The sequence below is a fragment of the Budorcas taxicolor genome, chromosome 11 (assembly GCF_023091745.1).
Source record: "Budorcas taxicolor isolate Tak-1 chromosome 11, Takin1.1, whole genome shotgun sequence".
Taxonomy (NCBI): domain Eukaryota; kingdom Metazoa; phylum Chordata; class Mammalia; order Artiodactyla; family Bovidae; genus Budorcas; species Budorcas taxicolor.
The window spans coordinates 158130339-158154582 of NC_068920.1; the positions used below are offsets into that span (position 1 = coordinate 158130339).

The 24244-nt window shown below is 50.2% G+C and overlaps 1 protein-coding gene and 1 non-coding gene across 2 annotated transcripts; one reads left to right on the forward strand and one right to left on the reverse strand.

The window, feature by feature from the left end:
- Positions 1 to 90: 90 nt before the first annotated feature.
- On the forward strand, positions 91 to 10745 carry COQ4 (coenzyme Q4). Its single transcript, XM_052648927.1, has 7 exons — positions 91 to 212; positions 298 to 429; positions 2786 to 2882; positions 3409 to 3511; positions 8855 to 8984; positions 9583 to 9676; positions 10222 to 10745. The coding sequence occupies exons 1-7, from the start codon at positions 143 to 145 to the stop codon at positions 10391 to 10393; spliced, it is 798 nt and encodes a 265-aa protein (XP_052504887.1). The 5' UTR covers positions 91 to 142; the 3' UTR covers positions 10394 to 10745.
- An 11538-nt stretch (positions 10746 to 22283) lies between these two features.
- On the reverse strand, positions 22284 to 22374 carry TRNAR-UCU (transfer RNA arginine (anticodon UCU)). Its single transcript is given in 2 exon segments — positions 22284 to 22319; positions 22338 to 22374. It is a non-coding gene; the product is annotated as a tRNA-Arg (tRNA).
- Positions 22375 to 24244: the final 1870 nt, after the last annotated feature.

The following is a 24244-nucleotide window of genomic DNA, read 5'->3' on the forward strand; positions in this document are numbered from 1 at the left end:
AAAGGCCCTTCCCCACTCAGCGCAGTAAGGCTCGAGTCCTTTTGACTTCTCCAGCGCGCCGTCGCCAGAGAAGTTGGGGGCGGGGGGTGGAGTCGGCCTTGCCCCGCTCATCCCCCCAGGACGTCTGACGGTGCCCGCTGCCATGGCGACACTGCTGCGCTGGGTTGTGCGCCCACTCTGCGCCTTCCGCGGCAGCCCAGTCCCTCCTGCAGGCAAGCGGCCGGGGCGCGGGAAGGAGGGCCGGGGACGTGCCCCGCTCGGCTCTTTTGACCGCTCGTCTGTTTTCTTGCCCCGCAGGTGTTCCCCTCAGAGCCGTGAGCCATGGCGCCGGCCTGCTCTACCCCGAACACATCCCCACCTCCCTGCTGCAGAAGGTGCTGCTGGCCGCCGGCTCTGCCGGGATGGCGCTCTATGATCCCTATCGCCACGGTAAGGCAGCCAGCGCCGCCGGCGCTTTATTGGGGCAACTAGGGATCCGGACCACCTTACCTGCCTCTTGAGAAATCTGTATGCAGGTCAGGAAGCAACAGTTAGAACTGGACATGGAACAACAGACTGGTTCCAAATAGGAAAAGGAGTACGTCAAGGCTGTATATTGTCACCCTGCTTAGTTAACTTACATGCAGAGCACGTCATGAGAAACGCTGGACTGGAAGAAACACAAGCTGAAATCAAGATTGCCGGAAGAAATATCACTAACCTCAGATAGGCAGATGACACCACCCTATGGCAGAAAGTGAAGAGGAACTAAAAAGCCTCTTGATGAAAGTGAAAGAGGAGAGTGAAAAAGTTGGCTTAAAGCTCAATATTCAGAAAACAAAGATGGCATCCGGTCCCATCACTTCATGGGAAATAGATGGGGAAACAGTGGAAACAGTGTCAGACTTTATTTTTGGGGGCTCCAAAATCACTGCAGATGGTGACTGCAGCCATGAAATTAAAAGACGCTTACTCCTTGGAAGAAAAGTTATGACCAACCTAGATAGCATATTCAAAAGCAGAGACATTACTTTGCCGACTAAGGTCCGTCTAGTCAAGGCTATGGTTTTTCCAGTGGTCATGTATGGATGTGAGAGTTGGACTGTGAAGAAGGCTGAGCGGTGAAGAATTGATGCTTTTGAACTGTGGTGTTGGAGAAGACTCTTGAGAGTCCTTGGACTGCAAGGAGATCCAACTAGTCCTTTCTGAAGGAGATCAACCCTGGGATTTCTTTGGAAGGAATGATGCTAAAGCTGAAACTCCAGTACTTTGGCCACCTGATGCGAAGAGTTGACCCATTGGAAAAGACTCTGATGCTGGGAGGGATTGGGAGCAGGAGGAGAAGGGGACGACAGAGGATGAGATGGCTGGATGGCGTCACCGACTCGATGGACATGAGTTTGGGTGAACTCCGGGAGTTGGTGATGGACAGGGAGGCCTGGCATGCTGCGATTCATGGGGTCGCAAGGAGTCAGACACAACTGAGCGACTGAACTGAACTGAACTGAGGGATCTGGAGTGATGCTGAAGCTCCATTGCTTTGGCCACCTGATGCGAAGAGCCAAATCATTGGAAAGGACCCCGATGCTGGGAAAGATTGAAGGCAGGAGGAGAAGCGGGCCACAGAGGATGAGATGGTTGGATGGCATCACTGACTCAATGGACATGAGTTTGAGCAAACTGCAGGAGACAGTGAAGGACAGGGAAGCCTCGCCTGCTGCAGGCCACAAGGTCGCAAAGAGTCGGACAGGACTGAGTGACTGAACAACAACGGGGGTCCGGGGTCCGGGGCCCAGTGTGCCCTTGCCTTGAAAGCCCCGCAGGTCCCGGCCATTGTCAAAGCCTCCCTGTTTGCTTGGTTAACTGTAGATTAGACTAGACCAGGGTACCCAAACCTGGCTGCAAGTCATAATCATCCGAAACATTCATAAAAATATAGATGCCAGGGTCCCACCCTAAATTCTCACAAATGGAATCTGCTAGGAGTGGGTAGGAGAGGATGGAAGGGAAGTGGGATCTGAGCTTCAGCCTTTTTAAACTGCTTCCTGGGAGATTCTGTTACCCAGACACATTGAGAACCTCTGGACTAGATAATTTATGAGCACCCATCAAATGATAACATCCTGTTAGCATTTGGGATCGTTCATGGCACATAATAAATGCTCAATAAATGTTTGCTGGATGTTTTAATAGGACGCTTTGGGATCCTACAGTGTTTTTCTCATCCCCTCTAGGATTCTTAGATCTGAAAGCACTGTTATTCTTTCCAGTAAAAATGATAATGCTGTTATCATTTAATAATGCTGCTCACTGAGCCCTTATTTTACTTGCTCACTGTGTTAAGTGTTTTATATGCGTAACCTTGACTTAACATTAACCGTAAAAGAAAGGTATTAGCTGCACTTCACATATTAGGACACTGAAGATGGGAAATGTGAAGCAGTTTGCACACAGTCACCTACATAGTGATCAAAATGGGGCTTGAACCCAGAACTGTCTGATACCAGAGTCTACCCATCCACAGAGACGTGACATTCTGTCCTGATGATGCATGTGAAAGTGATTTACTAACTCTTTGGAACATTGTGCTAGCCGGAGCCGCCTCGCCCCATTAGACTGATAACAGTAATAACTGTAGCCGTATTGAGCTTTACTGTGTGCCAGGTGATTCACTGTTTAACTTGAATCTTCGTAACTAAGAGCTGGATACTCTTGTTTTTTCATGTATGAAATTAAGGTTTAGACCAGGTCAGATAATTTACTTAAGATCATAGCCTCCATTTGTCCCCATTTTTTTTCCTTTCAGACATGGTTGCAGTTCTGGGAGAGACCACAGGACACCGTGCCCTGAAGGTCCTCAGGGACCAGATGAAGAGGGATCCAGAGGGCGCCCAGATCCTGCAGTAGGTCCCAGCTCTGCCTGGGGGATTGAGGGCATTCTTTGGGGATTCTGATTTCTCTGGAATCACATGGTGTTCCTCTAGGGAACTCTTCTTGACACCATGACCATGGATGGCTGCACAGGCTGGGCACTCTCCAGCTCCATGGATGTCATTCACATAGACGACTCTGATGACCTCTGGACAGTGCAGTATGGTGGCCTCAGCCCAGTTCCAACAACATGGCTCTTGTGCCTTCACTAACGTCCCATAACGTATGCTGCCTGTAACCCCCCACCCCTGCAGTGCCCTGTGTGAATACCCAGATCACATCTGAGGCCTGTTTACCTAAGGCAGGAACCATAGCCTTAGCTTGTGGCAGTCTCTTCAGTCCCTGCCACTGGCCTTGCCGGTAGTAGAGGCTCCATTAGGACTTGACCCCGTTGCTGCCCTCTGCCCCTTCACCTCTCAAACCCTTACTCTAGCTGGACCTTTCACCTGCCTTTGGTGGTGCCCTCCCAGTATCTGAGTCCTGCCTCCTGCTTCACAGGGAGCGTCCCCGGATCTCGCTGTCCACCCTCGACATGGGCAAGCTCCGCAGTCTGCCCGAGGGCTCCTTTGGCTGCGCGTATCTCCATTTTCTGGACGTGAATGTGAGTCTCCAGCTTCTGTGCATATGGCAGTCACCAGGGAGGGCAGATGAATGGCACATGAGTAATGTCCTGAGGAAGGAGGGGCCTGTGCCTCCACCATGGGCAGCACTGCCTTGCAGTCTCGCGTGTCAAGGCATTGTCATTTTCTGTGGTACAGGCATGTGGGCCAGGAGTATCACTCCAAGCAATTACACTGCTCTGCACTTACTAACCTCTATTGCGTGCCACATGGCAGGTTCACACGTGATCTCACTGAATTCCCCCCCAACAACTCTGCCAAGATGAGGAAACTAAGGCTCAGAGAGGTTAAGCAACTTGCTGATTTCACAGGCCAGTATTAATGGAGGCAATATTCAAATCAGAATCATGCTCTTAATTATTCCATTGTGTCCCCTGTTGTAGAGACAGTGTGCCCCTTGGCTGTGACAGTTGTTTCCCTATCTATTTGCCTTGAGGTGAAGGGACCAGATGCCATGATCTTACTTTTCTGAATGTTGAATTTTAAGCCGGCTTTTTCACTCACCTCTTTCACCTTCATCAAGAGACTCTTTAGTTCCTCTTGCTTTCTGCCATAAGGGTGATGATGTCATCTGCATATCTGAGGTTATTGATATTTCTCCTGGCAATCTTGATTCCAGCTTCTTCATCCAGCCTGGCATTTCGCATGATGTACTCTGCATATACTCTTGCAAACTCTGGAAGTTGGTGATGGACAGGGAAGCCTGGCGTGCTGCAGTCCGTGGGGTTGCAGAGTCGAACATGAATGAGCAACTGAACTGAACTCTGCATATCAGTTAAATAAGCAGGGTGACAATATACAGCCTTCACATACTCCTTTCTCAATTTTGTTGTTCCATGTCGAGTTCTAACTGTTGTTTCTTGACCGGCATACAGATTTCTCAAGAGTCAGGTAAGCTGGTCTGGTATTCCCATCTCTTGAAGAATTTTTGTTTGTTGTGATCTACACAGTCAAAGGCTTTAGCATAGTCAATGAAGCAGAAGTAGATATTTTTCTGGAACACTCTTGCTTTTTCTATGATCCAGCCGATGTTGGCAATTTGATCTCTGGTTCCTCTGCCTTTTCTAAATCCAGCTTGAACATCTGGAAGTTCTCGGTTCACATACTGTTGAAGCCTGGCTTGGAGAATTTTGAGCATTACTTTGCTAGCGTGTGAAATGAGTGCAATTGTGCGATAGTTTGAACATCCTTTGGCATTGCTTTTCTTTGGGATTGGAATGAAAACTGACCTTTTCTAGTCCTGTGGCCACTGCTGAGTTTTCCAAATTTGCTGGCATACTGAGTGCAGCACTTCCACAGCATCATCTTTCAGGATTTGAAATAGCTCAACTGGAACTCCATCACCTCCACTATCTTTGTTCATAGTGATGCTTCCTAAGGCCCACTTGACTTCGCATTCTAGGATGTCTGGCTCTAGGTGAGTGATCACACCATGGTAGTTAATCTGGGTCATTAAGATTTTTTTGTACAGTTCTTCTGTGTATTCTTGCCACCTCCTCTTGATATCTTCTGCTTCTGTTAGGTCCATACCATTTCTGTCCTTTATCGAGCCCATCTTTGCATGAAATGTTCCCTTGGTATCTCTAATTTCCTTGAAAAGATCTCTCTAGTCTTTCCCATTCTATTGTTTCCTCTATTTCTTTGCATTGATCACTGAGGAAGTGATTCTCTCTCCTTGTTATTCTTTGGAACTCTGCATTCAAGTGGGTATATCTCTCCTTTTCCCCTTTGCCTTTCACTTCTCTTCTTTTCTCAGCTATTTGTAAGGCCTCCTCAAACAACCATTTTGCCTTTTTGCATTTCTTTTTCTTGGGGATTGTTTTGATCAGTGCCCCCTGTACAATGTAACGAACCTGTGTCCATAGTTCTTCAGGCACTCTTATCAGATCTTGAGCAGAGAATTCAGCATAGAATTGGGGCAAAGGTCAACAGGGTCCAAGTCTTAGTTGATTGATATCAGGAGAGTCAAAGAAGGTCAACATCATCATTTCTTAGGTTTTAACTAATCTGGGATCTTAGCGTGTAGATACCACCCTCCACCTGGGTAGGGCCTTAGTTCCTATAGAAAAGTGTAAAGATACATATCACATTGTTAATGTATATTCTTTGAGGAGGAACTGGGACTCTTTTATCATTGAACTGTTATTTCTTGATGGCTCAGACAGTAAGGAGTCTGCCTACAGTGCAGGAGACCCAGATTCAATCCCTGAGTTGGGAAGATCCCCTGGAGAAGGAAATGGCAACCCATTCCAGTATTCTTGCCTGGAGAATCCCATGGACAGAGGAGCTTAGGGAGTTACAGTCCATGGGGTCACAAAGAATCAGACATGACTGAGCAACTAACACTTTCACTTCTCTTTCGTTGTTTGACTGCTTTTCCTCTATTCCTGCATTCCTTTATTCCTTTAAGATCATTAATTACTGAAACGTGTTGAAGGGCAAGCATTGTGTCCAGGCTTAGATCCCAAGTTGACTTAGGCCAAAATGGCTTCTCTAATGTCAAGAATGTCATGCCTGGTTCTCTTTCTCCATGGGCCCCCTACCCTATCTGCTTACAGACAAAGTCTGTATTTTGTAATAGAAGCAATAGGAAGCCATTGAGGTTTCAAGCCAGATAGTAACATGATCTGCGTTATAAAAGGACCGTAGGATATCGCAGGGCAGAGTCCCTGCTCCTACCCTTCCCTGCCCCTCAGCACATACACTTCCCATCAGAGCACCTCTGTCAAGTTGCCATCCAGCTCAGCTGCAGGAGCCAACCAGGCTGGAGGAGGTGAAAGAGTGAGCGAAGATTGCTCTCGAGCTAGGTTTCTCAACCTTGCCACTGTTGACTTTTGGGGCTGGAGAATTGTTTGTTGTAGGGCAGCACTGTGCATTGTAGGAAACATCCTGGCTTCTACATACTGGATTCCAGTAGCACTTGCCCCACTAAGTTGTGACGACCTTAAATGTCTCCAGACACTGCAGCTATCCCCGGGTAGATGGTTGAGAACGTCTGCTTTAGATTATTGTGCCTGAGAAAATAATCATCTTCTATCCTCTCCCTATTGCCCACGCCCCATTTTATACCATCACCCAGAAATTTCACCAAGATGCAAGTTTATTTCATCAATGGGAAATAATATTTCATCAATGGGTGGTGACCTGCTCCAGGTACCACCAGAAAAGGCTATTCTTCTGAAGTCCCCCAGAGCCTTCTGTCCTGTTGTGGAGGGGATGGGACTGCCAAGGCCTCCCTGGGCACCTCGCTCAGCCACAGCCTTAAGTAACAGCCCTGGAGATTGTAACACTTCTAGAGTATAGACACCTGGCAGCCCACAAAGTGTAAGGGAACACTTTTGTCCCAGTGGAGGTTTAGATCAAAGGTCAAGGTAAGGCCACCTTCCCTGAGACTGACTGCTCGCCTTTCTTCCTGTCTAAAGCTCTGGGTAAATCACTTGACCTCTGAGCCTCTGACTCTTTATCTGAGGTAAGGAAACCTCGTGTTTCTCTTCCAAGGCACTTATATGGCTGATTAATAATGGATGTTAAGGCTTTGGAATCCAGCAGGCTGTGTCCGGAATCCTGACTCAGCCACTTGATTAGCTGTGTGATGTCTGACAAAGTTACTTTATCTCTCCCTTTTTTCTTATCTGAATCTGAGGCTGATAGCAATATCTACCCCCAGGTGGCCTCAGGACGTGGCATGACAATGTGTACGGAGGACCTCATACAGTGCTGGCACATAGTAGGTGTCAGCCATCACTGACCACCTTCAGCTTCACACAGCAGATAGAACTCTATAGAAGAAATTAGAACTGGGGACCCAATGAAGTCACAAACACAGACCGTGGCACTGGGCTAGCAGCCCCCAAAATAAAGGCACCAAATCCCTTGACCTCTGGACAGGCTGAGCTCATGCTCTGAAACTAGGAAGACCTATTCTGCATGGTGCAGCTGAGGGGCAGTGGGCGGAAACAGAAGGACAGTTGCCATCCCTGCCTGGGGTCAGAAAGTGCCTGGGGCTGGCCTTTTACTCCTGCATTTACAGGATGATGTAAATTGATTCCCAGGCCTTGGAGACAGAACAAGAGAGCCCGGTCCTGGGCTGATGACCGGCTACTGCAACACTGTTTACCGCGATAGCATGCACACCATGAAGGGAATTTAGAATCTGCTGCCATCAGATAAACAAAATAGAAACAGATAGAATTACTTTTAATAACATATCTTGTTTTCGTGTGCTAAAATACCCTTTCTGTATGTAATCAACAGTATAAAATTATTGAGATTTCACATTATTCTTGTCATGCCGAGTCTTGGAGCTCCAGTGTGTATTTCACACATGCAGCACATCTCAGTTGGCACTTGTCACATTCAAGCCTTGGTGGCTGCCATGATTGGCTGCTGTACCCGACAGTGCTGGTGTGAACGAGTGACATTAACAATCATGGGCACCAAACATCACGGCACAGTCGTGTCAGATGCCACAAAAAAGTACCGGATGCTACAAGAAACCATAACGTGGACCTGATCTGTCTGAAGGTCAGGGGCAGCCTCCTGCAGAAGGGACACTTAAGCCAGGTTGTGAAGGACAGGTAGGAATTGTCAAGGTGAAAGAGCACCCTAGGCTGGGAGCAGCTCATCTGAAGAAGTGGGGGCCTTGGGTGCTTCTTTTCTCCTCCCCCCTCATTTTATTTCCAGTTGTGGTTCCAAATAAAAAACACACCATAAGATTTACTATCTTGGTCCTCTCTAAATGGGCAGTTCAGTAGTGTGTTAAATATAGTCACATTGTTGTGAAACCAATCACGGGAGCTTTTTCATCTTGTAAAAACTGAAACTCTATCAGAAAACACCTCCTGCTTCGCTCTCCCCACCAGGGGTTTCTGAGATTCTAGCAGAGGCTGTACATCCTGTAGGAGTTGGGGTAGGCCAAGGGGGCGCCCCCTATATTCCCTGCCTGCAGACTCCCCTGTCAGCAGCTGCAGACAGACCTAAAGTCCTGAGATAGTTCTGGTGGGGTGTGAATTTGGTGGCGTGGTTGAGAGTCGAGGGGAGGCTGGGAAATTGGACCCTGGGAACCAAGAAGAAGGGGTCTAGGGAGGGCTCATGGTTGTCAGGGGGCTTCCCCAGCGGCTCAGACAGTAAAGAATCTGCCTGCAATGCAGGAGACCCAGGTTCGATCCCTAGATCTGAAAGATTCCCCTGGAGAAGGAAATGGCAACCCACTCCAGTATTCTTGGCCTGGAAAATCCGATGGATGGAGAAGCCTTGCAGGCTACAGGCCATGGGGTCGCAAAGAGTCGGACACGACTGAGCGATTTCACTCTCATGATCATCAGAAGGTCTCCCCAGACACCCGCGCACCCACCCGCTTCGTGGACGACGAGGAGCTGGCATACGTGATCCAGCGGTATCGGGAGATCCATGACATGCTCCACACCCTGCTGGGCATGCCCACCAACATCCTGGGTGAGTGCTGGCCAGCAGGCAGCCCCTGGATGCTTCCAGAGTGGGCGTGGGGCAGAGCGTACCCAGTGAGGGGCCTGGGTGGTGCCGGGCCCTCCATTCAGCCTGTCTCCTGCTCCATCTGCAGGGCCAGGTCAGAGCACACCTGTTTCAGCCGCTCACCAGTTAGCTGACCCAGTGCCTCATTTTTCACTTTACCCGAACATCGTGGTGTATCTGGGCCACACATCCCCATCCTCCACCCTCAGTGCCTCTGACAGCTCCTACACTGATGTGGCAGCCTCCAGACACCTGGGCTCCCCACACTCTGAAACCCTCAGTGGTTCCGGGAGGCCTGGACTCCTCAGCCTGGCTTTTGGAGTCCCGTACCCTGACCCCAAGCTTCCTTTCCAGCCCTTACCTCCTCCTGCTCTTTCTTGGACCCTCCTCCCCCCACCCCAAGCCAAGTGCCCCAAGGCCCAGCACAGGCCAGGACTGGGCACTGCTGACCCCTGGTAGAGATCGGAGTGGAGCAGACGCCTCACCCTGTCCTGAGCATCACTGGCCTCTCCTCCCCCGGCCCGTCCTCACTTCTCACTCACTTCCCCACCCTGCCTGCCAGGGGAGATCGTGGTGAAATGGTTTGAGGCTGTCCAGACCAGCCTGCCCATGTGCGTCCTGAGTGCACTCTTCGGACCGATCCAACTCAGCGCCCAGTAAGTTCTCAAGGGCTGAGGGCTTGGGGGAAAGTGCAGGGCTCCAGGAAATGGGAAGAGCCCACAGCCTTTCTGAGCAGCCCCAGTGGATCTCCGGAAGCCAGGATGGGAAGGCTAGGGCAGAGCGTGTACCTGGCCCGGCGCAGGGGCTCCAGGATGAGGCTTCGTGAAGCTTGGACGCTTCATAGAACTTGAGGGTTTCTCGGGCCAGGCCCCTGTATCGAGTGAGAATAGCTGGGTCAGGAAACCTGGGGCCGCGGGTGGGCAGTGCAGGTTCCTGGGGATGCAGTCTGGCATTAGTTTCTGGAGGTGGGGGAGCCCTCGACTTAAAGCTGGGCTTTGGCGTGTTCAAAATGTGTGGCTTTGAGCACAGGGCTTTTACCTCACTGAGCTTCTGCTTCCTCATCTGAAAAGTGGGGCTGGGAACTGCCTCCTCTTGTCTGCACCGATTAACTAAGGACACGCGCGTCGGCTCAGGGCAGGTGGCGTGCCTGGCACTCAGGACCCCGGGTCCTCTGTCTTCTCTCTCCTCTGCGGCCCCATAGGAGCCTGCAATTGCTGATCTCGGAGCTGATCCCATGGGCAGTTGAGAATGGCCGCAGAGCCCCGTGTGTTCTCAACGTGTACTACGAGCGGCGCTGGGAACAGCCCCTGCAGGCTCTGCGGCAGGAGCTGGGCATCACGGAGCCGCCCCTGCGTGTGGAGAGCCTGGTGTAGACCCGGAGCGCCTGAGGCCCCACCCCACCCCACCCCCCACTTCCCCCAGGGGTGGAGCACGTCTGTGCCAGCACCCAGGTTCCTCCTCTGTGAACTCTGACCCTTGGACGTCGCTCATCATGATTTATCAGAGGGAGCAGCCAGTGGAGCTCCTGGGGGAGCCAGAAGTGAACCCCGAGTGCTCAGGGATTGCTCAGGTCCACAACCCATGTGCCCGACCCCTCCCTGCCTGCCAGCGTTCTCTGGGTGCCAGCCTGAGGGAGTCTTCACAGGGGGAATGGCTGCCCTTGATTCCCAAGGCCTGAGGAAGAGGGAGGCGGGTCTCTGCTGTCTGAATAAAGGCTCCCATCAGGTCCCAAGTCTGCTTCTCCCGTCTCTGCCCGGTGCTGCCCATGACCCTGGCAGGCTTGGACCTTCAAGCGCTGAGGGCAGACACTCCTCCAGCCAGAGCTTCTGCTGCTTTTCCCTGCTCCTCTGGGATTCGAATTCCCCACTCCTCCGCCTTCTAGCAGAGGGACTTAGGGCCAATCCCTTCCACTCTGTGGGCCTGTTGCATCATCAGTAGAAGGGACTGAGGTGGCCCCTACCTCCCAGGGTTGCTCTGGGGGTTCATGAGGTGATGCCCAGAGAAGGGGCCCAAGCAGGAGCTGTTGTATTCTTGCTGTGTTCGCAGTGGGAGGAGACAGCTGTGAGACTGCAGGCTCCCTTTGGAGTAGCAGCCAGGCATTTTCCTCGAGTCAGAGCCAGGAAGTGTGGACAGGCAGGGTGAAGAGCGTTGTCAGAAGGGTAGGCGGCCCTGTCTTGGGACTTATAGCCAGAAGGACTCCCAGCCTTTAGAAGTTTCGGAGGCCAGCTCCTCGTTGTGTGGGTAGAGCGATGGAAGGCCCAGACGTAAGTAAGGAGGTGTCCGGAGAGAGCAGAACACAGGCCACACAGCCTGGCTGGTTCCGTGCTGCAGCCTGCCTGTGGATAATAAGGGCTGTGGTTTCCAGCCATACCTCAGGTGCATTACTACATCGACACTTCCAACCACGCAAGGACAGAGGTGGTACCATCACCAGTATTTCATTGAGGCAGTAGGAGCGGAGATAGGGCTGGAGTCAGGGACTGTCCAAAGACCTGGTTGGCACGGCCACCCCAGTGCCTCAGCCTTCCTCACACCCACCATGTACCCAGTCCAGTGCTCCCAGAGGCGGAGGGAGGGTGTGGGAGGCTGGAGGCCTATGCTGAAACCATGGCCTTTTCAAGAGGAAGCCTTGTCCTAAGCGCTTTGAATTTCCACAGAAAGAGGAGCAGGTCAGGGCAAGCTCCCTGTATGTCATCCGTCTTCACAGTACAGGCCACCTTTCCAGAACCACCAGCTGCTTCCCCAGGCCCCGAGCACCTCCACCCTGAGGTCTGGAAAAGTTGACGGTTGTGGGGGAATAAACTGGAAAATTCTGAAAGAGATGGGGATACCACACCACCTAACCTGCCTCTTGAGAAATCTGTATGCAGGTCAGGAAGCAACAGTTAGAACTGGACATGACAACAGACTGGTTCCAGATAGGAAAAGGAGTATGTCAAGGCTGTATATTGTCACCCTGCTTATTTAACTTATATGCAGAGTACATCATGAGAAACACTGGACTGGAAGAAACACAAGCTGGAATCAAGATTGCCGGAAGAAATATCAATAACCTCAGATACGCAGATGACACCACCCTTATGGCAGAAAGTGAAGAGGAACTAAAAAGCCTCTTGATGAAAGTGAAGAGGAACTAAAAAGCCTCTTGATGAAAGTGAAAGAGGAGAGTGAAAAAGTTGGCTTTAAGCTCAACATTCAGAAAACGAAGATCATGGCATCTGGTCCCATCACTTCATGGCAAATAGATGGGGAAACAGTGGAAACAGTGTCAGACTTTATTTTTCTGGGCTCCAAAATCACTGCAGATGGTGATTGCAGCCATGAAATTAAAAGACACTTATTCCTTGGAAGAAAAGTTATGACCAACCTAGATAGTATATTCAAAAGCAGAGACATTACTTTGCCGACTAAGGTCCATCTAGTCAAGGCTATGGTTTTTCCAGTGGTCATGTATGGATGTGAGAGTTGGACTGTGAAAAAAGCTGAGCGCCAAAGAATTGATGCTTTTGAACTGTGTTGGAGAAGACTCTTGAGAGTCCCTTGGACTGCAGAGATCCAACCAGTCCATTCTGAAGATCAACCCTGGGATTTCTTTGGAAGGAATGATGCTAAAGCTGAAACTCCAGTACTTTGGCCACCTAATGCGAAGAGTTGACTCATTGGAAAAGACTCTGATGTTGGGAGGGATTGGGGGCAGGAGGAGAAGGGGACGACAGGATGAGATGGCTGGATGGCATCACGGACTCGATGGATGTCAGTCTGAGTGAACTCTGGGAGATGGTGATAGACAGGGAGGCCTGGCGTGCTGCGATTCATGGGGTCGCAAAGAGTCGGACATGACTGAGCGACTGAACTGAACTGAACTGAACTGTGGGGGAAGGGCAGACCCTCAGATGGTCTCTGCCCAGCCAGTGAGCTCACCTGCTCTGGCCACTCGGTGCCTGGTGACCTTCAAGAGATGGGCCCCCAGGCACCAGGGTGAGCTGGCGAGGGGGCCTGGTCTCCAGCTCATGGTGGGAAAAAATGACAGTGGCAACAGCTACAACTTACTGAGCTCTTACCGCAGCCCTGGAGGCCCAGAATCTTCCTTCCTTCATCTGAATAAACCACAGTGGTTTTCTTCCTACCTTTGGGGACACCACGTCCTAGGTCATAACGTGGTCAGCTCCTTGTCATTCACACCTGTACTCAAACGTCACCTCCAAGGGGGGCTTCCCAGACCACCCTGTCTGAAGCTGTCTCTTGGCCCTCATGCCCTCTCATCAAGGATTTTCTTTATGGTGCTCACCACACCCTGGGATGACCTCGTTTGTTAGAGCTGGGTGCTCCCAGAGGGCAGTGACCTTTCTCTTCACTGTTGGGAACCACTGCCTGGCTGGCAGTTGGGCCTTGCTGCTTCGTGGTTGAAGTAATGGTGCTGAGCACCCTGCCCTCATTCAGTCCCCACGACAACCGCATTTTGCAGTGAGGGTCTCAGGTCTGGGGAGTACCCTAAGGTCACACACAACAGACTTTCCATGATTATGAGTGTTTTATTTTTCAGAGAGATTTGAGGGTTTTCTGGTGAGGTTTATTTGTGTTTTTATTAGTAACCAATGTGAAAAATGTTCTCAGTTGCCTATAATGTAAAATAATGGAAACTTCTTAGAAGTATAATCAGTGTTATCTTTTTGAGCAGCAGTTTGGCAGTAACTATCAAAATTTTGAGTGTGTAAAGCTTTTGAAATGATATAACTTGCCAATGGGGTTTTACCTCTTGTTGTTCAGTCGCTAAGTTGTGTCCAACACTTTGGGACTCCATGGACTGCAGCACGCCAGGCTTCCCTGTCCTTCACTGTCTCCCAGAGTTTGCTCAAATTCATGTCTATTGAGTCAGTGATGCTATCTAACCATTTCATCCTCCGTTCCCCCCTTCTCCTTTTGCCATTAGTCTTTCCCAGCATCAGGGTCTTTTTCTAATGAGTCAGCTCTTTGTATCAGGCGGCGTAAGTACTGGAGCTTCAGCTTTAGCACCAGTCCTTCCAATGAGTATTCAGGGTTGATTTCCCTTAGGATTGACTGGTTTGATCTCCTTGCTGTCCAAGGGACTCTCAACAGTCTTTGCCAGCACCATAATTCAAAAGCATCTGCTCTTTGGCACTCAGCCTTCTTTATGGTCCAACTCTCACATCCATACATGACTACCGGAAAAACCATAGTTTTGACCATAAGGACTTCTGTTGGCAAAGTGTTGTTGAGTTTTGAGCCAGGTTTTTCACTCACCCCTTTCACCTTCATCAAGAGACTCTTTAGTTCCTCTTCTCTTTCTGCCATAAGGATGGTGTTATCTGCATATTTGAGGTTGTTTATATTTTTCCTGGCAATCTTGATTCCAGCTTGTGATTCATCCAGCCTGGCATTTTGAATGATGTACTCTGCATATAAGTTAAATAAACAGGAGGACAATATACAGCCTTGTACTCCTTTCCCAATTTTGAACCAGTCTATTGTTCCATGTAGGGTTCTAACTGTTGCTTCTTGACCAGAATACAGGTTTATCAAGAGACATGTAAGGTAGTCTGGTATTCTCATCTCTTTAAGAATTTTCCACAATTTGCTGTGATCCACACAGTCAAAGGCTTTTTACATAGTAAATGAAGCAGACATATATGTTTTACTCAAATTCGAAGCTTCCTAGGTGGCTCAGTGGTAAAGAATCCACTTGCCAATGCAAGAGACTTAAGAAACCCGAGTTTGCTCCCTGCGTTGGGAAGATCTGGAGGAAGAAACGGCAACCTACTCCACTATTCTTGCCTGGAAAAATCCCATGGACATAGAAGCCTGGCAGGCTACAGAGCTACACGTGACTGAGCATTAGGGTCACATGGCTGGGGTGTGATGGAACCTGCCCCGGGATGCGCAGGCCCTGCGTCCTCTCCCAATAGCCAAGGGGAAGCTCCCTTTCCCTCCATATGTGTTTGGGGGGCACAGGCTCTTAAGACAGATCTGGCCCTGGCACCAACCAGCCCTGTACCCTTGTAGAAATCACATCACCCTTTGGGCCTCTGTTTTTCTCATATGTAAAATGGGGAGAATACAGACCTATCCCACAATAGAACCATTGTGCAAGTGTAATGCTTTAGCACAGAGTAAGAATTTAACATGTGGAAGCTGTTATTTTCCATGAAAGCCCTTTGAGGCCTCCTCTGAAGTCACTGTGTCCAAAGTCCAGCCACAGGTATTTTGCACACACTCCGAGTAGGAGGACTTAACACAGCTCCGAGGTCCTAATGCCAAATACAGCTGAACATCTATGGAGTAAGCACCTCTGCTGTGCAGAGGCCAAACCACTCCAGCCCCCAGTTCCGTTCAGTTCACTTCAGTCGCTCAGTCCTGTCCAACTTTTTGTGATGCCATGAATCGCAGCACGCCAGGCCTCCCTGTCCATCACCAACTCCCAGAGTTCACTCAAACTCATGTCCGTTGAGTCAGTGATGCCATCCAGCCATCTCATCCTGTCGTCCCCTTCTCCTCCTGCCCCCAGTCGCTCCCAGCATCAGAGTCTTTTCAAATGAGTCAACTCTTCGCATGAGGTGGCCAAAGTACTGGAGTTTCAGCTTTAGCATCAGTCCTTCCAATGAACAGCCAGGACTGATCTCCCTTAGAATGGACTGGTTGGATCTCCTTGCAGTCCAAGGGACTCTCAAGAGTCTTCTCCAACACCACATTTCAAAAGCATCAATTCTTTGGCGCTCAGCTTTTTTCACAGTCCAACTCTCACATCCATACATGACCACTGGAAAAACCATAGCCTTGACTAGACGGACCTTTGTTGGCAAAGTAATGTCTCAGCTTTTTAATATGCTCTCTAGGTTGGTCATAACCTTCCTTCCAAGGAGTAAGCGTCTTTTAATTTCATGGCTGCAATCACCATCTGCAGTGATTTTGGAGCCCAGAAAAATAAAGTCAGCCACTGTTTCCACTGTTTCCCCATCTATTTGCCATGAAGTGATGGGACCAGATGCCATGATCTTCGTTTTCTGAATGTTGAACTTGAAGCCAACTTTTTCACTCTCCTCTTTCACTTTCATCAAGAGGCTTTTGAGTTCCTCTTCACTTTCTGCCATAAGGGTGGTGTCATCTGCATATCTGAGGTTATTGATATTTCTCCCAGCAATCTTGATTCCAGCTTGTGTTTCTTCCAGCCCAGCGTTTCTCATGATGTACTCTGCTGCTGCTGCTGCTAAGTCGCCTCAGTCGTGTCCAACTCTGTGCAACCCCAGAGACGGCAGCCTACCAGGCTCCCCCGTCCCTGGGATTCTCCAGGTAAGAACACTGGTGTGGATTGCCATTTCCTTCTCCAGTGCAAGAAAGTGAAAAGTGAAAGTGAAGTCGCTCAATCGTGTCCGACTCCTAGTGACCCCATGGACTGCAGCCTACCAGGCTCCTCCATCCATGGGATTTTCCAGGCAAGAATACTGGAGTGGGGTGCCATTGCCTTCTCCATGTACTCTGCATATAGGTTAAATAAGCAGGGTGACAATATACAGCCTTGACATACTCCTTTCTCTATTTAGAACCAGTCTGTTGTTCCATGTCCAATTCTAACCATTGCTTCCTGACCTGCATATAGGTTTCTCAAGAAGCAGGTCAGGTGGTTTGGTATTCCCATCTCTTTCAGAATTTTCCACAGTTTATTGTGATCCACACAGTCAAAGGCTTTGGCATAGTCAATAAGGCAGAAATAGATGTTTTTTTGGAACTCTTTTGCTTTTTTGATGAACCAGAGGATGTTGGCAATTTGATCTCTGGTTCCTCTGCCTTTTCTAAATCCAGCTTGAACATCTGGAAGTTCACGGTTCACATATTGCTGAAGCCTGGCTTGGAGAATTTTGAGCATTACTTACTAGCATATGAGATGAGTGCAATTGTGCAGTAGTTTGAGCATTCTTTGGCATTGCCTTTCTTTGGGATTGGAATGAAAACTGACCTTTTCCAGTCCTGTGGCCACTGTTGAGTTTTCCAAATTTGCTGGCATATTGAGTGCAGCACTTTCACAGCATCATCTTTTAGGATTTGAAATAGCTCAACTGGAACTCCATCACCTCCACTAGCTTTGTTCATAGTGATGCTTTCTAAGGCCCACTTGACTTCACATTCCAGGATGTCTGGCTCTAGGTGAGTGATCACACCATCGTGATTATCTTGGTCATGAAGATCTTTTCTGTACAGTTCTGTGTATTCTTGCCACCTCTTCTTGATATCTTCTGCTTCTGTTAGATCCATACCATTTCTGTCCTTTATCGAGGCCATCTTTGCATGAAATGTTCCCTTGGTATCTCTAATTTTCTTGAAGAGATCTCTAGTCTTTCCTATTCTGTTGTTTTCCTCTATTTCTTTGCATTGATCTCCTTGCTATTCTTTGGAACTCTGCATTCAGATGCTTATATCTTTCCTTTTCTCCTTTGCTTTTCACTTCTCTTTTTTTTCACAGCTATTTGTAAGGCCTCCCCAGACAGCCATTTTGCTTTTTTGCATTTCTTTTCCATGGGGATGGTCTTGATCCTTGTCTCCTGTACAGTGTCACGAACCTCTGTCCATAGTTCATCAGGCACTCTACCTATCAGATCTAGGCCCTTAAATCTATTTCTCACTTCCACTGTATAATCATAAGGGATTTGATTTAGGTCATACCTGAATGGTCTTGTGGTTTTCCCTACTTTCTACAATTTAAGTCTGAATTTGGCAATAAATAGTTTATAATCTGAGCCACAATCAGCTCCCAGTCTTGTTTTTGTTGACTGTATAGAGCTTCTCCATCTTCGGCTGCAAAGAATGTAATCAATCTGATTTCGGTGTTGACCATCTGGTGATGTCCATGTGTAGAGTCTTCTCTTGTGTTGTTGGAAGAGGGTGTTTGCTATGACCAGTGCGTTATCTTGGCAAAACTCTATTAGTCTTTGCCCTACTTCATTCCGCATTCCAAGGCCAAATTTGCCTGTTACTCCAGGTGTTTCTTGACTTCCTACTTTTGCATTCCAGTCCCCTATAATGAAAAGGACATCTTTTTTGCATGTTAGTTCTAAAAGGTCTTGTAGGCCTTCATAGAACTGTTCAACTTCAGCTTCTTCAGCGTTACTGGTTGGGGCATAGACTTGGATTACTGTGATATTGAATGGTTTGCCTTGGAAACGAACAGAGATCATGCTGTCATTTTTGAGATTGTATCCAAGTACTGCATTTTGGACTCTTTTGTTGACCATGATGGCTACTCTATTTCTTCTAAGGGATTCCTGCCCGCAGTAGTAGATATAATGGTCATCTGAGTTAAATTCACCCATTCCTGTCCATTTCAGTTCGCTGATTCCTAGAATGTCGATGTTCACTCTTGTCACCTCCTGTTTGACCACTTCCAATTTGCCTTGATTCATGGACCTAACATTCCAGTTTCCTATGCAATATTGCTCTTTAGAACATTGGACCTTGCTTCTGTCACCGGTCACATCCACAGCTAGGTATTGTTTTTGCTTTGGCTCCATCCCTTCCTTCTTTCTGGAGTTATTTCTCCACTGATCTCCAGTAGCATACTGGGTACCTATCAACCTGGGGTCATGGGGTTCTCAAGGCAAGAATACTGAAGTGGTTTGCCATTCCCTTCTCCAGTGGACCACATTCTGTCAGACCTCTCCACCATGACCCGCCTGTCTTGGGTGGCCCCACATGGCATAGCTTAGTTTCAGTGAGTTAGACAAGGCTATGGTCTGTGTGATCAGATTGACTAGTTTCTTGTGAGTATGGTTTCAGTGTGTCTGCCCTCTGATGCCCTCTGGCAACTTACTTGGGTTTCTCTTACCTTGGACGAGGGGTAGCTCCTCACGGCGCCCCTCCTGACCTTGAACATGGAGTAGCTCCTCTAGGCCCTCCTGCGCCCATGCAGCCACCGCTCCTTGGACTTAGGGTTGCTCCTCTCAGCCACCGCTCCTGACCTCGGACTCCAGCCCCGAAGGGAGGTTTAATTCCTTCACATGAGTTCTGATGTCCATCTCTGTTAAGTCTGGAGATTTAAGTGCTGATGTTAGTTGCCCAACGCCGGGCAGATGGGGGGTTGGTCACATCAGTGAAAAGGAGCCTGCTGTGAGATCAGCCTCAGTTCAGCAGGTCTTGCAAACCACAGCCCAGCTTGCCCTTAAGAACCCCCCAGAACATCCCTGGTGGTCCATTGGCTAAGACTCTGTGCTCCCAATGCAGGGGACCTGGGTTTGATCCCCAGTCAGGGAACGAGATCCCACAGGCTGCAACTAAGTGATCACACGCCACAACTAAAGATCCTGTGTGTTGCCACTAAGTCCTGGCACAGCCTAAATAGACAAATAAATATTAAAAAAATAAAAACCTTCAGTGGCTCTTCACTGTCCTATAACCACCTCAGCCTAGCACACCAGGGTTTTTCCAGTTACTTTTCCTACTACGCGGCCCTCTTCTCCTCATATAGCCTGGTGTTCAATCCCACTAGTCTTCAGTCATGTCATCAAGGCCTTCTAAGTGTTTGCTGAATGCCAGCATTAGGTAGTTAGAATAGGAAAAAGGAGTCCAGAATGACGGTGGCTAAAAGACAAGAAAGGGAAAAGCCCACGACAGTTGAACAAAGGAAGGTCTGAGGACCAGGGTGAGGACCTCAGCTAGAATAAACAGCACTTCTGGCTAGCCCAAGTTACATAGGGCAGGCCCAGGGGGAGGGAAAAGCATACAAAAAGAGGAGCCAAAGGGCCGAGGGTCTCTCTGCCGCGCGCTTTCTCTCTCTCTTCTCCTCGGGTCTTTTGGGTCAGCATGCCCTCATGCCTCAAGGATATATTTTCACTTTCTAAATAAAACTGCGTGTAACACGGTCCAAGAGCTGTGACGCGCCAAGGGCTTTAATGTCTGTCGCTTCAAATTTTTGTTGTGACAAGACAGAACCGAGGAAATTACACTCCCCTAACACCAGGGCTCCCTAGTCACTGAGACAGCCACACCCCAGCCTCGTGGAATTGAGCAGCGGTGGCAGCTGAGGGCCTTGGACATGCCAGGCCTGTGCTGAGAGTTTGGCGTGCATCATCTCACTGGATCCACACTCAGCCCGAGGCAGGAAATAGGCAGAGACTGTGATGACTCTAGAGCCACCCTACTGACGAGGACACACGGGAGGCTCCGTGGGGAGAGAAGACTGATCCACAACCTTATCCACACCCAGAGCCACAGGTGTAAACATGATCACTGTCACATCAACCCCCGAGGTCCTATGCAAAGTGGGCGAGTGAGAATTTGGAGGAAGAGGTGGTGGTGGTGACCAACAGCCCTGCTCTCCTCCATCCTGGACACATTGGTGAAGCCAGAGGCGTACCTGGCCTGAGGGAGGCGATGCCAGGGGACCTAGAGGAACAAGACAGTCTGCCCCAAAACGGCTTATAGCCTAGCTGGACACACCGAGGTGGGTAGGCGGAGATTATTTCTTCTCTGAATAGGTTATCCCTCACCACCTCACCACGTGCGGAACAGCTGGTCCGGAGGGCAACTCAGGTGTGTCTGACCAGAAAGCAAAGGAGCTAAGTCACAGTAACGTGTGTGTGGTGGGTGTCAGCTGAAGTACAGTGAGCACGTAGTGAGGAACAACCTTGTCTCTCCATCTACCTGCGTTGGGAAGCTGGTTCTTTACCATTGGTGCCCCTGGGTCAGGGCCTCCAATTCACCCTCCATGTCATTCATCCAAGAAGCATGTATTTGAGCTTCTGTTATTCGCTAAGACCTGTGGATACAATTAGAGGTAATCTTCAGGTCCAGGTTTTGTATGTGCTTTGTGGTCAACGAGCCTGTAGGTTACAATAATAAAAATGTCAACTAATTCAGATGCCCCCCGTGACACTCCAAACCAACCTTCTGAGGTGAACACTATTAGCATGTCTTGATTTTTACATATAAGAAAATAAAACTTTGAACGGTCAGCTGAGAAGCTGACCCAGGTCTGTTGGATGCCAAAGCCTAGGCCCATAACCACTGCATCACACTGCCTCCTGAATGTCATACCCAAGGGGGAAGTGGTGCTTTTATATACCTTGGTCCCCCAAAAGGATGCACTCTGTGCTCTGAAAGAAAGAGATCCAAGTATTTATCAGACCAAAATTTCATAAAATTAAAATAAAAATAAAACTTGGCTATGCTAGGTCTTAGTTGCAGCATGCAGGATCTTCCTTGCAACATGCGAGATCTTTTAGCATGCAGGTTTTAGTTCCCTGACAAGTAATCGAACTCAGGCCCTCTGCATCAGGAGCTTAGAGTCTTAGCCACTAACCTACCAGGGAAGTCCCCCCAAATTTCATTTTTTGTTTCTATAAACAGGCTCTGAAAATTGTCCCTCCTCACTTTTAAGGACTTGGACTGAATTAAGGGATTGAGGAGGGATTTATCTTTTTTAAGTTAAAAAAAACTTTAGTTATTTTAAATTGAAGGATAATTGCTTTACAGTACTGTGTTGGTTTCTGACAAACATCAACATCAATCAGCCATAGGTATACATGTGTCCCCTTCCTCTGGAAACTCGCTCCGGATTAAGGGATCTATTTAACAACAAGTGGCAACTGTGGATGCCCAACATGTTTCATTATCAAGGAGCCCAGTTTTGAGAGGTCCAGAGTGGCACAGGGTGGGGAAGTTGGCAGGGGGCCCAGGCCTGGGCAGGTGCCACGACAAATGTGGTCATACTCTTCAGGGGCCAAAGATTTATAGAGGTCTCCAGGTCCGTGCCCTTTGTACTTACTACCAAATATGCCAGGTTGCTTTCAAGGTAGCAAGGATAGCAAAGGGTTCCTACGCAGCACTCCGGGGGGCAAAGTTTATTGCCGTCCCAGAAGCACTGGCTAGCCTGAGGCCTGCAGGAGCGTGGGAGGGGGGTAGGGTGGGTTCTGAACCTTATGGCACTCAGTTCAGTCCACTTCAGTCACTCAGTCGTGTCCGACTCTTTGCGACCCCATGGACGGCAGCATGCCAGGCCTCCCTGTCCATCACCACCTCCCTTACTCAAACTCATGTCCATCGAGTTGGTGATGCCATCCAACCATCTCATCCTCTGTCGTCCCCTTCTCCTCCCGCCTTCAACCTTTCCCAGGATCAGGGTCTTTTCAAATGAGTCATTTCTTCGCATCAGGTGGCCAAGGTATTGTAGTTTTTCAGCTTCAGCATCAGTCCTTCCTTCTTATGGCACTGGAGGCCACAAAATATCCCACTGGAAGTGAGAAAGGAGCCGTCAAAATTCGACTCTGGTGGGACTCGAACCCACAACCTTTGAATAGCCACACCCAGGCCGGCTAGAAGTCCAATGCGCTATCCATTGCGCCACAGAGCCGGTTGCCTATCCTCCCCCGCGCCGGCATACCTCTGCCTGAAAACCCGCCCTTGTAGCGCCCTGCTAGGGGCCTTTGCCGAACTCTTTGTTAGTGTCTGGGCGCGGATTCCCGGAATCCCCGCCAGTGGCGCGGTGGGGTGGAGAGGGGTGCTCTCCCCCACGTCCGGGCGCCCACGAGTTGTGGCCAGTGGGGGTCCCGGAAGAGCCCGCCTGTCTCCTCCCGGCCTGGCGGGGGCGCGCGGCGCGCGAACTACAATCCCCAGCGTGCGGCGCGGCGCCCCGCCCGAGGCCGTCGCGCGCGTAGGGGGCGGGCTGAGTCCGGCGGAGCCGGGCGCTCAGAGGCTGCGCGGCACCGGCCGGCTCTGCGGCTCGCTCGCCCGTGGGCAAGGCGCCGGAGGAGGTGTCGCCGGCCGGCGTAGCCGGTTTGGATGGCGAGAGGCGGGCGGGGGAGGAGCGCCGCGGGCGGGCGGGGCCGAGCGGCGGGCGGAGCCGGCCGAGTGGCCAGGGCCAGCCGAGGCGCAAAGCCGGCAAAGCGCTGCTGAGAACCTGCTCCGCGCGCCCAGGAGCGGCTGATGCGCGCCGCGTTCCCTACTCTGCTACAGCCGGCGGGCCGCATCTGGACAGGGTGCCCCGCGGCGGGGGCTGACGCCAGGTGAGCACAGGCCAGAACAATGGGTCTCCGGGCGAGAGAATGCGCCCGGTCGGGTCCGGGGGAGGTGGCAGTACCGGCTTGGGCTGGGGGCGGGGGGAAGGGGAAACGGGGCGCGCCCTACTGCTCTGTCTCCTTGCCGGGCGCTCTGTTACCCTGGCTTTTTAGGGGCCGGTGCGATCCGTAATGACCTGGGATCGCGGCCCCGGCCGATCTGGGCATCCCGTTCCTTCCTCGAACACAACCCTCAGCCTTTCGGGACGGGTTCTTGCCTTCTGCCCTGACGGACTCTGGGAGACCACAGTTCTGGGGACCTTGGAGACCTTTGGCATTGGAGTTGGAGGCGCTGGTGCAGTCCTCCTCCTGGCTTTTGCTTTTCGTGAGGCGGAGGGGGGAGATGGTCTAAGGGTCCGGACCATGTCTTCATCCTGGCTTGGAGAATCTCAGGCTACCTCATAGCCGTGACCTTCAGCCCCTACCCAGGATTAGGAGAGCCTGAAGGCAAACAGCCCAGTCGGCTGTCCCTTGAGCAAGTCTGAAAAGTGCTAGGAATAGAGTCCGAGAGCCCTAATCTCAGCCCTGCCAGCTGTTCCTCTTCCCTTAAGCCCCAGTTCCCGAAGAGTCATTAGAGTGGCTTGCTGAGTGTGTTTGTGGGGGTGCCTTCAACGCCTTCTTTCTCTCAATACTTTTCTCCTCTGGGCAATCACCACTCTGGCACCTCCAGGCTCTTACCTGTTTTCTCCATCGCCCCCTGTGGGCCAGCAGAGGCATGGTGCTCCCAGGCCTAAGGGCAGGGACTGAGCAAGGCCCTTTCCCAAGAAGCTGCCTCTCTGGGTGTTGTGGCTTGGCCTTATCATCCACAGAAACTCCCTAGGTCTTCGAGTGGGAAGTCGAGCCAGAGGCACTTAAGTCAATACCAAGCCATTTTGGTTGGGATCCTAGATGTCAGGCAAGTAGACTGTCCTCTGAGACCAATGGTCATTACACCCATTGCACAGAGGGGAAGACTAAGGACTAAAGTGGGAAAGGGACTTGTCCAAGATCATTCAGAGAGTCCTAGGCAGAGATGGGACTGGGAGGCTAGAACCAGCCCCTGACCCGCAACCCAGCTCCTTACCTCAAGTCCAGGCCTTTAGCCTGACCCTTCCAGACTGTCCTGGGATGGGACCCAGTCCTCAGCTACCCTACTCCATCTGAACTCACTACACATTGACCATCTGA